This window comes from Oreochromis aureus, linkage group 3 (genome assembly GCF_013358895.1).
Source record: "Oreochromis aureus strain Israel breed Guangdong linkage group 3, ZZ_aureus, whole genome shotgun sequence".
Taxonomy (NCBI): domain Eukaryota; kingdom Metazoa; phylum Chordata; class Actinopteri; order Cichliformes; family Cichlidae; genus Oreochromis; species Oreochromis aureus.
The window spans coordinates 79,270,756-79,284,374 of NC_052944.1; the positions used below are offsets into that span (position 1 = coordinate 79,270,756).

The window sequence follows — 13,619 nt, forward strand, 5'->3', positions numbered from 1 at the left end:
AATTGTATTTCTGTTAAATCAAAGTACTTTTACTACATCTTAGTACTTCTGCTAAATCATAGTATTTTGCCAAATTATGGTTTTTGTGCCAAATCATAACATTTGTGTTATGTTATAGTATTACTACTAAGTGGAGGAATTTTTGTCTTGTTACAGTATATGTGCTGATTACAGTATTTGTGCTAAATCATAGTATTTCTACTATATTATATTTTCTTTCCAAGTATAGCATTTCTGCTATATAAGTGTATTCTGCTATGTTAAAATATTTGTGCTAAACCAGTGTATTTGTGCTGAAACATAGTATTTCTGCCAAATGTAGTATTTCTGTCAAATTACAGCATTTTTGCTATGTTGTACTGTTTCTCTAAATCATATTATTTCTGTAATGTTTAAGAATATTTGGCTAAATATATTCTTTCTGTTATCTTATACTATTTGTCCTAAATTCTTGTATTTTTGAGAAGTTATCGTGTTTCTGGTAAGTTACAATATTTCTGCTAAGTTCTGCTATGCTATTGTATTTCTGCCAAGTATTATGTTTCCTCTAAGATATTGCAGTTCTGCTAAGTTACTACATTTTAGCAAAGTTCCTTTGCTTCTGCAAAGTTTTTACAATTTCTGCAACTTTTCAGCTTTTTCAGCTAGTTTCAGCAGAAAGCTTCAGCTTTAAAGCATCCACACTGCATTTTCGCAGGAAATGCAAATTTTTCTAGTTATTATTATTCTCCATCTTCCGCCTAAATTTCGGCACGTATCACGCCCCGCAGTTTTGAGAAAAGCTTCATATATGTTACCTCATTTTGTGCGGCTGGATCTGGAATGGTGTGCTATGACTTTTGGTGTTTATGAATATTATAGTTTTTAAAATAATATATTTTAGTGAAAATTTTCCGCGCTCCTCTGCCAAACAGTTTTGACAATAGGGTACATATGTTACATCATTTTGTGCGGCTGGAGCTGGGCTAGTATGGTGTGACTTTTGGTGTTTATAACTTTTATAGTTTTTGAAATATTTAGATTTTAGTGCAAATTTAGGCCAATTTCTAGGCTCCTGAGAAAGATTCTGCTTTTGGCACCATAGAAACAGACTTCATTTGTGGTGTGTTGGCTCTCTCTAGTGGTATACCGGGAGTAGTACGGCCTAAAGAGTGCCATGCTTGGTGAAAACTACATATCCCACAATTCATAGCATGCCTCTACCGAGTCAAACAATGGCGGACACCACTTCGTTTTATATGTCTTTTATTCGTGTTTCTAGGTCACAAAATACACTTTTAAGATATTTTCAGGCGAGAATGTAGGTGTGTAAACTTCAAATATCTGCTCGTTTTATCAAGACATCCCATATTAGCGACAATTCTCTTAAGTGTTGCTGATAGCCGGTTAGCTAGCTAGCTAGCTAGCTAGCGCCTTCGTGAAAAACCACCCAGGCTTGGCTGAAAGTGAGGTGGCTAAAATTTGTTTAATCGCCCGATCGCCGGCAAGGGTCTGTGTCTTAGCTGGACTTATTTTTCGTTTATATGGGCCGATGATGCTGGTCGAAGTGGAAAAAATAACTGAGTTGTTTGGTGGTGGAGCTACAACAGAGGGCAGCTATCCACCGGTGTGTGACAGAAAGGACATGCCGCGAACGACACATACAAGGCGGTGAGGCTACCGCCGATTGACCGGTGTTTGCTAACGCGGAGGTCAATCGTGGATCAGGGAAAGCAAAGGCAGGAGCGTGAGGTGAACTGAATTTCAGGTAAGAAGTTATGACCTGCACTCTATTTGGGTCAGATATAAACCGAGTTTAGGTGTAGTTTATTTTCGTTGTGCTGACTTTTTCAATCACTTACAATAACTCGTACTGCGTGCTAGCTAGCACTACGGAGTTTGTATACAGCTGTGTGCGTGCTAAGTTACCGATGTTACCGATGTTGAACTTTATGGCAGCCTCCCCTGTCATTCTCTCGCCTGTTGAAACTTCAGTCATGAAACTGATCAATGATCGGCTTTTCTCTCTTGTTTGTTTATCGCGCTAAACAACAGCAGCACGTTTAAGCTTGATCAGCTGTTGTTAGAATTCTTTTGATTTTAATTTCTAGTATCAGCTGATGTTTGCTGGAGCATGAAGATGAAATCAGGAGATGTCCTTACTGAATCATCAGAGCTGAACTGGTGATGGAGAAACAGGTTTACCCTTAGGTGACATGAATGAGTTGAAGGGAAGTTATGAACTGTTTCTGACAGACAAATATACACCAAGCTCCTTTTTTTGTGTAGCTGACAGCTGGTAACTGTGCAGGGGCGGATCTAGCAAAGCTAGGGCAGCTAGGGCATTAACAGAGAAAGGTGGACACAAAGATATACTTTTCTTTCTTACTCTCATATAAAATATTTAGCTTTTATTAAATAGTTATCTGAATCTCACAACCAAAGTTTGTATAATAATACACAAGATTGGCTGTAGACCATTGTTCATCATTCAGAACACTGTGTAAAAATAACAAAAACAAAAAGTGAATGCAAAAGTGCATAAATATTTATTTTACGTGTTTGATGTGTGTGGCGGGCGTGGTCTGCAGTGCCGCTGCAGGGAGGTGGACCCACCTGAGCGGCACCTGCAATCACGCCCTCGGGCGTAGTCTGTGCTCTCTCGGCTGTTTTTGAGTGTGTGTCGGGCTGTGAGTTGAAAAGCTACAGCCGGCTGTTTGGGTACATCAACCATGTGTGAAAAGTGGTCCATAACGTAATGCTTCAAAGCGTGTTCATGCAAACATTGTCGGATCTGCCGTGGTACAATGGGACTTCTGCTCATGAACCTGTGTGCACAGCGTCTGCAAATCGGCGCTGTACGAAGTAACTTCATCTTTACACAAAACTGTAAGCTGTTATCTGTGAAGCGTGAGCGGTGTTTGTTTTTACCATAGTTCATGGTGGAGAATGGGTGCTCTTCTGAGTTTTGCTCTCTGTAGCTGTATGAATGGCAAACTACACTGAATAGCAGCGGCATAGGCACACATAAAATTTCTTCTGAAATTTTCGCTTTCTAGTATTTATTTAAAATACCAACAGACTCAGAACATTAGTACAAACGAAGAGTGAGTCAACTAGAGAACACGGCAATGTCTGCTTTAACTGCGTCACTCTACTCGACTTTCCTGTTTGTCAGCTTCTTCATGCTTGTCTCAGCAGGTGAGGTTTAAAAGTTTTTCAGTGTTTCTTTCTCTGATAAAGAGTATGAACTAGATTTGTGATAATTTCATGTTGATTCTGCAAGTCTGTGTTGAAGCAGCATGAGGATGGGGTCTCTCATGTCAGCTGTAACACTTTAACTGCTTTCCAGTTCCCAGCACAGACACAAAGAAGTGTAATGTGTGTGTCAGTGTGATGTGTTGTAGTGTCAGGAGTCAGTATACAGCTACAAAGCTTTTTGTTCAGTGTATACAAACAGCTGTAGCTCCATAAAGGCAGCATGCAGAGACTCACAGTGTCTTATAATGAGAGGCTGCTTTCTCTTTAATTATAAGGACACATTTTAGGCATACCATAAATATTGAATTAAATATTGAATTATGCAGGAACATAATTCAATATTTAATCTGTAAAAAAATATAAAAAATAAATTAAGAAAAAACTTTTTAAAATGAACTTAGCTACAGTGCTTTCAGGAAGACACCTACTGTAATGAAATTTGGTGCTGTGCAATCTGTTATTTTAAATTTAAATGGTATTCTGAAATGATCAGACAAAAGGAGGTTTCATGAAATACTGTCAAATGTGTAGTTTCTATGCCATATGTCAGAACAAGATCCAGAGTATGATTAAAGTACTGCGTGGGCTTATCTGTCATGGTTCTGGGTACTTTGTGACCCATCATTTTTGAGTCTTTTGTATTTTATATTATGGCTTGTGTTCTGAGTTCTTTGTTGTGCTGTTTTGATCGTTATAGTTATTATTATTACCCGAGGTTTGGTTATGGCTATGATGGTTTTAGGTTTTGTTATATTGCTCCTCTGGGTTCCATGTTGTGCTTACTCTGTGTCTTTCTGTCCTTCGTTTTAGGCCTCTATGGTCTGTCTCCCCAGTCTCTGTTAAGTTGCATGTCTAGAGATCAGTTGATGGTTTTTCTGTTTTACTTTGAAAGACCGTGTCTTATGTCATTGTTTCTAGTTTAAGCAGAAACTAACAAAAACAAACAACATTAATAATCAAAAAACAAACACCGAGTCACCACACTCAGGACCATGACAGTTATGTTTTTAGGGGCTGTAATAAATTTTGCCTTATTTTTATTTTCATTCACTCTGTGGATGCAGTCAGCAGATGGTTTCCTAGAAAACAATAAAGCCCACAGTTTTTTGAACACCACTCAGACCACCAACAATTTAAGGAGAACATGCAGTAATGCATGTAAATAGTAATGTCAAGTGTCCTGTGTAAAGCATAAACTACAGTCATTAGAAATTATTACAAATAACAGCTTGAATGTACAAGTAAAGTGGACTGGTTCTTATATAGAACTTTTTACTTGTCACTCTGACTGAGGAGGGAACCAAAGGAAAATACTATTTACTATTTAAAATGTTTTATTTTTCTCCTTAATAAGTGTTTTATTTGTCATTTACCAAGAATTCTGTAACTGAAAACTTTGTGTGTGTCTATGTATTTTTAAAGGAAACATTTCATTAGAAATGAAGAGTTGTACTTTGACTTTTAATCACTCTAATCTTTTTTTTTTTAATTTCCTCTTTTAGACCAGAAAATTATCAAAGCTGAATCTGGACAGAGAGTCACTCTGACATGTCGAGCTGAAAACAACAAGGTCAAATTTGTACACTGGAGCAGAGCTGACCTGGAACCAGATTATTTCCTTTTGTACAGAGATGGGGAGTTGCTTTCAGATAATCAGCATCCATCTTTTAAGAACCGTGTGGATTTGCAGGACAGACAGATGAAGGATGGAGACGTGTCTTTGATTCTGAAGGATGTGACAACTGCTGATGATGGAACATACAAGTGTCATGTCTTTGTGGAAGAAACACGATCATGGGAACTCATCAGTATCATCAACCTGAATGTATTTCCAGGTGAGTTCACGGAGGTCAGACACTGCTTTCTGGTTGGTTTCATTTTTATGGATGACCTGGTGGATGTTAGAGGTAGACAAATGATATCCAGGTTCAAAGATAACTAATAATAAAATAATAGTAGTAGATGGGAATACAAATGTTATTTCAGTGTTAATTCTAATTCTAATAAGCAGAGAAAAAAGGAAAATAAAAAAGTATATCTCTATTTTATGTTGTCTACATTGTAGAGGGGTTTAAGTGAATTCAGCAGATAAGGGAACTGTAAAATAATTTTTAATGGTTGAGTGTTGCTACAATTATTTCTATGCAGAGCTCCAGCAGATTTTCCTAATGCACTGGTTGCAATCAGCTGATCTGTGCTACTGCTGCTCTGAGGTTAACTGCTCTTTGTAAATTTAAATCAACAACTGAATTAAACCAAATGTAACCAGATGTTTTACAAACGAATTTCCATCCTCTACACTGACAGTACACTGTTTAGGCTGTCTTTATATTAGATGCTTGGTATGAAGGTGGAATTCAGTCAGTGGATCTAAGCATCATCAGCTAAATTCTATATGAATCTCTGCTACACTTGATGTCACCTAACTCTGACCATGAAACCACAGCCACTGTGCACTGTTTCACTTTAAATCCCTCACAGTACAGAATTCTAAACTGCAGTGTTTTCATGCAATCTTTGAATAACACAAAGTTAGTATACATATGTTTGTTTTTGCATTTTTCACAATATGAACCAAACACTTTACATCATATTAGATCATTTCAAATAAATTTAAAAAAAGTGGACTTACATGTGAACTTTAAATTTATAGTTTATTAGATGTCACAGAGCAGTCCTTACCTTCGTCCTCTCTTCCCTTATAAAATAGCATTTGAAATTACCTCGTACTTTAATCTTTGTGACTATGACACACAGTTTTGCCTCTTTCATATCTTTTTATTTCATATTCCCTGGTGATTAATACAGGAACAAGATTTGTTCTGTCTTTATTGTGCACCCCTTTGCCCAACTTGACACACAGCTAATGGCTTCAATGAACATTGGAGGTAACTTTAAGGCTTTTACATCATTAATAATTCAATGATTGACATCTTTTCCTTCCCGTAAATCTAAAAATAAACACAAAGTAAATGTTACAAGATATCTTTTCCTTAGCTTACACTTCAAGCTGTACTGTTGCATAGTATGCGTAACAACAGAGACTCAATTGTGATCACAAAACAAATTACTGAGTTTAGCTTCCCCAAAGACAAACATAATAGAAGGAATAACTTGTTTCTAAACAAATATCTGTGATACAAAAGCACTAAACTTGTAAACATGTTGTATTAATAATACTCACAAGCAATAACTCTCTAAGGCAGAAATGTTTTAAAAGGCATCTAAGCCACGAACAGCACATCTTGCAGGCTAACAAGCAGCCAGCTTCCTGTTTTTCTCCATCAACAGGAACACAAAAACCGAAATATAAGCTTTTGAGAAATCCCACTATGACCAGCAGAGGGTGCTGAAGAGAAAGAACCTTTGCATGTCATAACAAGATTGCCTTTTATGTGTTACTGTTCAGACTCAAATCGATTCCATGTTAAAAGGCCTGCATTATCAGAAAATAGTGACATATTTAGACACGTGCTCCTAAACCTCTTATTGTGTGGATACAAACAGCTAGCTGCATGAGTTCACTCCAGGTACTCCGGCTTCCTCCCACAGACCACAGAAATGGAGCTAGTGGGATTAGGTTAACTGATCATTTTAAACTGCCCATTAGTGAGAATGGTTGTCTGTTTTTATTTGTTAGCCCTGCAATAGCTAGGTGACCCGTCCAGGGTGTGCCCCACTGCTCGCCCTATGATAGCTGGGATAGGCTCCACCACCCGTGCATCATTGCCAGACCTGGCCCACATCTGGTTGACATACACCCTACCATAACACCGGTCAGTCAGAAGTGCCAGCTTGATGCCAGATCTGGGCCAGACCTGTTTTCTATAGGCCTGGGCCACATAAACCAAACCATAATCAGGCCAGATATGGCATGCCAACGCATAAACAGTGGCGTCAATGCCAGACCTGGCACACATCTGGTTGACATACACTCTGCCATGACACTAGTCAGTCGGAAGTGCCAGCTTGATGCCAGATCCGGGCCAGGCCTGTTTTCTATGATCCTGAGCCACATAAACCAAACCACAATCGAGCCAGATGTGGCATCCCATCACATAGACAGTGCCATCTGTACCAGGCCTGGCCCATATCTAGATGATAAACATCTTATCATGCCAGAAGTCAACCCGCAGTGCCGGCTTGATACCAGATTGGGGCCAGACCAGCTTCCTATGTGGGTTTGACTCCTCTTTCAAACCATCTGTCCTCTCTGTCCAAAATGTGAACGTTGGCATCCTCGAAAGAGTGACCTTTGTCCTTTAGATGCAGATGAACTGCTGAGTCTTGTCCCGTGGAGGTGGCTCTTCTATGTTGTGCCATGCACTTGTGAAGTTTGGTCTCTCCAATGTAGAGGTCTGGGCAATTCTCAATGCACTGTACAGCATACACTATGTTGCTAAGTTTGTGTTTAGCAGTTTTGTCTTTGGAAAGAACCAGTTTTTGTCTGAGTGTGTTGCTGGGTCTGAAGTAAACTGGGATGTCGTGCTTGGAGAAAACTCTCCTGAGTTTTTCCGATACACCGGCTACATAGGGGATGACAACGTTGTTGCGTTTGTCGTTCTTATTCTGCCTAGCTGGTGTCTGATCTTCTTTTCTGTGCATCTTTGCTGAATTGATGAAAGCCCAATTACGGTAACCAAATGTTTTAAGAGCCTCCTTTACAAGTGTTGTAGGGTCCTGATTACTCCAAGTTTGTGTTCCAGAGGGTGGTGGGAGTCAAAGAGGAGGTACTGGTCCGTGTGAATGGAAACTGTTATTCTTTAGGCCTTCCCTGGTGAAATTTATGTTTTAAAATATTGCGCTCCACCCCCTAACTCTTTAGACCACCACATTGAAAGTAAATATTTCTAGTCATTATTGTACTTTAACTTAAAATTCTCTGCTCTGTGTTGTTTCCTCTTTCAGACGAGCAAATCATCACAGCTGAGTCTGGACAGCACATCACTCTGACATGTCGAGCTCCAAATAACAAAATCAAATTTGTACACTGGAGCAGAGCTGACCTGGAGCCAGAATACCTCCTTGTTTTCCGGGATGGGCAGTCTCTTCTAAATAATCAGCATCCATCTTTTAAGAACCGTGTAGATCTACTGGACAAACAGATGAAAGATGGAGACGTGTCTTTGCTTCTGGAGGATGTGACGCTCAATGATGATGGAACATACAAGTGTCGTGTCTTCATGGAAGAAACACGCTCATGGAAGCTCAGCATCATCAAAGTGACTGTTTCTTCAGGTGAGTGAGTAGAGTTGAGTGTGTGTGTGATCAGAGGTGAAGCTGCTTCCTGGTTGTTGATGTTTGTTTGTTGTATGGATGAGCTGGTGGATGTCAGAGGTAGACAGATGTTTCTCCAGCTGTTGTCTTTGTGGCTGGTAGTCTAGAGTTGTAGAGCAGCATTGTTTGGGTAAGGTTAGAGCAGAAACAAAGACATTTATGTTCCTGTTCATTTTATTATGCAAAATTTGCAGTTGAAAAATGGCAATGAATCAGAATATATTTTTAAATAATAAGATTCAGATTGATCTCAAATTTTTGGCAATCTGTCTGCCTTTTTAATTTAGAGAGCAATTATCTGCAAACTTTCAACAGTCTCTCTTAGAGTGATTGCAGTCAGTCCAAGTCGACTATTTAGAAACGTTGCCTCAATCAGGCAACCTGTGCAGTTGCCTTCCAATTAAAAGTGGTTATGAGTATGCAACATCCTAAAACTCTGGGTGACCATTTAGTCACCCCAAGTTGGAATTGGTTGTAGGATTTGACAAAAAAAATCACTACAATCATCAGATAATCACTATTTTTAATTTATTAATTTCATGTAAATGTAAGATTGTTGCTGTCTTATTTCTGCACGTGTGACTGAGCTTGCTCTTAATTAGGAGTCAAAAGGACTTTAATCGATTTAATTAAATATTAATATTTGGTGTCCTTGTATTGATACCACATCCCCATGCAAACATTGTGATACTATGCCACATTTAATTTTTTTTCGCCCACCACTACTGCTTACTTGCTTCGATTTTTCATACATATGATCAAAATATGAGCATCAGTGCTGACTTTACTGAGACCATTCCGCACTTCTTGTACTATATTTCACAACTGGCTGTGTGCAAGCAGGAAATGTCATGGCTGAACAACTGGTGCGTTTTGGATGTGGAGAAAAGAATTTGAATTCAAACAAAGAGCGAGCCTTTATTTGGCTGATGGCAGGTGAAAACATGAAAACTAATGAAACTATGAACAAACTATGACAGACTATGATAACCGATGACTCGAATAACAGACTGCCTATGACGTGGATAACAGACGACGCAACACTGACAAAGAGAAACACTTAAATACACTGAGGGATAACAAGGGGAATGAGACACAGAAGGAAAGTACAGCTGGGAGTCATGTGACATGACAAGACGAAGAGGAAGCAAAATTCAGTACACTGACACAGGGCATAGACTTTCAAAGTAAAACAGGAAACATAACAGGCACGGACTTGACTAGGGGAGACAGCAGGCTGGGGAGACAGCAACCATGGAACACAAAAACAGAGACCAAAAGACTAGAAAAGATAAACGATGACAAAACCAAAATTCAATAATGATAATAATTCAATTGGTGACCAAAACACTGGGTCACCAACCCAGGACCATGACAGGAAAGGACCCAAACGCAAACTCACAGAAACCAGACTTAAAGTCAAAATACAGCTTTATTTGCTGAAAGGGGGGGAAAGGCGATGAAAACTAAACTGGGAATCCTAAGAAGCTAAATACATTGGGAAAAAAAGAGAGACATGCAGCCATGAGGTAGATCACAACACTGTGCAGAAGAAAACAAAAGGCTTAAATACACAGTGATTGATGAGAGAACAGGAAACTCATGGGGAACACAGTGGTTGCAAATTACACCCAACAAGGCAAAGAATGCAAAGCATAACTTCATGTGTTATGTTTAACACATGAGACAAGGTACCTTCAAAGTAAGAGAAGCAAAGCAAAACACTTTTTTTTGTTCTTTGAATGTTTAGCATGACAAAACCTCAATTATTCACTGGTGACCCGGTGGATGCTAAGCAGTTAATTAAATCCAGTATGACTAAGAACACAAATGTCAAAGGTAAACAATATATTTTTTAAGTAAATACTTTGACCTTTAACCTCTGCTCTGTGTTGTTTCCTCTTCCAGACAAGAAAATCATCACAGCTGAGTCTGGACAGAGTGTCACTCTGACATGTCAAGCTCCAAATAACAAGATCAAATTTGTACACTGGAGCAGAGCTGACTTGGAGCCAGAATATGTCCTTTTTTACAGGGATGGGCAGTTACTTCCAGATGATCAGCATCCATTTTTTAAGAACCGGGTGGATCTGCAGGACAGACAGATGAAGGATGGAGACGTGTCTTTGATTCTGAAGGATGTGACAACTGCTGATGATGGAACATACCAGTGTCGCATCTTCACAGAAGAAACACGCTCATGGAAATCTGTCAGCATCATCAATCTGAATGTTCCTCCTGGTAAATGAGTAGATTTCAGACACTGCTTCCAGGGTAGTGATGTTGGGATTTTTTTTTTTGTAGTTTTTTGTATAGTTCAGCGGTCCCCAACACCCGGGCCACGGATGGTGTGTTTGGTACCGCACCGTGAGAGTCAAGGCTTGGCTGTGAAATTTATGGTTTTCAGGGTTTTTATCATTATTTTCTATTGTTTTTATCATTAATTTGGTTCCCCTGGTTCTTTCCTGTGTGTATAGATGATGTGTGGTAGAGGTAGACAGATGTTAAGCAACAGCAATACACACCAGTACAAGAGAAGTTAGATCAAAGAGAAAAAGAACAGAAAATGTTGATGAAAATCACATTGCAACACGCACAAACATCCAAAAACACAATGAGAATAATCTGGAGATATTTTGACCAAATCAAGTTATCCAAAGAGGCAGAGCAGCATGTACTGAAAACTGTGTTGAAATCATATTTCCTCAAAGGCAGCTAACACCACAAATTATTTTTACCATCTTACACTTTAGAGCACACGGACAATGTAGACACTTTCTCACATGCCTTGTATTACAAATAAGAACAAGCCAACACGTTACTCCAATCAGCAGTAAAGTAGGCTGCTGTTAGGAATACAGGAGTCAACTTCACTGTAAAACACATAATGCCAGTAAGCGCAGTCAAACAATGTCAACTGAGAGAAATGTTTATGATTGAGAGTTGGTAATCAGGGGCAGTTTGTGAAAATAGCATGAGGATAAAATCCACAATAACCCTCAATGGGTTACTAGTGACTGGAGGATGTTAAGAGGTTAATATCAAATCCAAAATGACTAAAAATTCAAATCTCAAAAGAATAAAGCAACATATTTAAAGTAAATAATCCTGATCATAACTGTACTTTGACTGATAACCTATCTACTCTGTGTTGATTCGTCTTTTAGACCAGAAAAACATCATGGCTGAGTCTGGACAGGATGTCACCCTACCATGTCATGCTTCAAACAACAAGGTCAAATTTGTACATTGGAGCAGAGCTGATCTGGAGCCAGAATATCTCTTTATTTATCGGGATGAGCAGTTTCTTTTAGATAAGAAGCATTCATCTTTTAAGAACTCAGTTGATCTGCAGGACAGACAGATGAAGGATGGAGACGTGTCTTTGATTCTAAAGGAAGTGACCAGTGCTGATAATGGAACATACATGTGCCGTGTCTTCATGGACGAAATACGCTCATGGAAGCTCAGCATTATCAACCTGAGGGTTCCTCCAGGTGAGTTCAAAAGATTCAGTGTGTGGGTAAAGATGCTTCCTGGTTGTGGATGCTTGTTTGCTGTATGGATGACCTGGTGGCATCACCCCCTGAGGCCAGTGAGGAAAACGGACTCTAAGGAAGACAACACTCGGAGACGCAGGGTCCGAGGGTGACAAAGCTTTATTTACAGTGGTGCAATTGATGCAAACAGCGAACAAAGGTGAGAGGTGCTCAAAGTGCTTACCATTACCCAGAATTGCTCAATGTAATCAAGGACAAACTCAAAAACACTCTTGAGGGCTAGCGGCAGCCTAAATAAACTTAAAACACGCTAGAAACTCTACTCCGGAACATGAACTTAGAACATGATTGGGAATAACATTAGCTTTTTTTTTTTTGGCCACCTGTCCGGCCACACCGAGAGGCCGAGGGCACCCCAAGCAAGCCCCAGGCTCCAGGCCCTGACAAGCAGCCACCAGGAGTGAGCCGGTGTGTACCTGGACGCCCATCCCCAGACACAAAGAACCACCAATGCACCGATGTCTGAGGGCGTCTGCCACTGGCAGGGGGAGTGGTGGGGGGAGATAGGCCTCCATACCTTGGAGGGCCTGAGATGTCCCCAGAGAGGTGGCGTCTGATACCCGACCTGACATATAGACACAGACAAACAGGCACACACAGATACAAACATCCATTCCCACCCTCATGCTCTCATATGCAATTACTCAACACTCACCCAACGTGGAGACAGACATAAATAGACACACTTATATACAATCACACTCCCCAAGCATACTGTAAACCCCAGGTCTAGGTACCCTTGCCCCTGGAGGGGGAAACTGCACCCATAACATTAGCTTTGAGGCACACTATGTTTCATAATACTTCGCTTATGACACACGGGTTTAACTCAAAGATTCATAACCTTTTTACTGTTAAACACACATGGCCGACTTGGCATTTCTATGAAACAAAGCTGTAAAGAGCACTAGAAGTGTCCGTGGGGAAGCCGTGGGGCTGTCGTGGATGGGATGGAGAACCCGACACTGGGTAATCTGCCAGTGCAGGAACTCCTGGGGACGGAAGCAGAGGTAAGGGTGTAGTCACTAAAAGTGGGGAGAACAGGTGTTAGATGCAGGACGCGGCAAGCTAGTTCAAAAACACTCGTAGTGACAGTAAACAGTCTTACTCATGTGCAGGCGGAGGCGAAGCTTAGAGGGGAGGTGGTCCGGGTGAGGGGAGATGGTAATCCTGAGCGCTGGGCAGGGAGGCAGGCAGGTGGGCACGGAGAAACTGTGAGCAGACCAGCGCTTAAATCCAAACAAATTACAGCAGCAGCTTGGCAAAGTTCAGAGGTCCTCTGAGAGTGGAGAAAGCACAAACGTCAGGAAACACATGAAACAACTATGAACAGATGAAACTGGGAACTGGGAAGGCCCAGCACTCGACTGGACCATGACAGTTGGATGTCAGAGGTAGACAGATGTTTCTCCAGCTGTTGTCTTTGTGGCTGGTAGTCTAGAGTTGTAGAGCAGCATTGTTTGGGTAAGGTTAGAGCAGAAACAAAGACATTTATGAATCAGTCTCTTTTTCTCTTGCTCTCTAACTCGTCTGTAAACATGT

The 13,619-nt window shown here is 40.2% G+C and overlaps 1 protein-coding gene across 1 annotated transcript in view; it reads left to right on the forward strand.

Moving 5' to 3' along the window:
- LOC120438225 (hemicentin-1-like) overlaps positions 1-13,619 on the forward strand; it is a 76,283-nt gene that overhangs the window by 24,432 nt on the left and 38,232 nt on the right. Inside the window, exons 2-6 of the mRNA XM_039608660.1 lie at positions 3,061-3,180; positions 4,743-5,075; positions 8,149-8,478; positions 10,426-10,758; positions 11,685-12,014. Of these exons, the coding sequence (XP_039464594.1) occupies positions 3,111-3,180; positions 4,743-5,075; positions 8,149-8,478; positions 10,426-10,758; positions 11,685-12,014 (1,396 nt within the window). The 5' untranslated portion in view covers positions 3,061-3,110. The remainder of the gene's footprint in view (positions 1-3,060; positions 3,181-4,742; positions 5,076-8,148; positions 8,479-10,425; positions 10,759-11,684; positions 12,015-13,619) is intronic.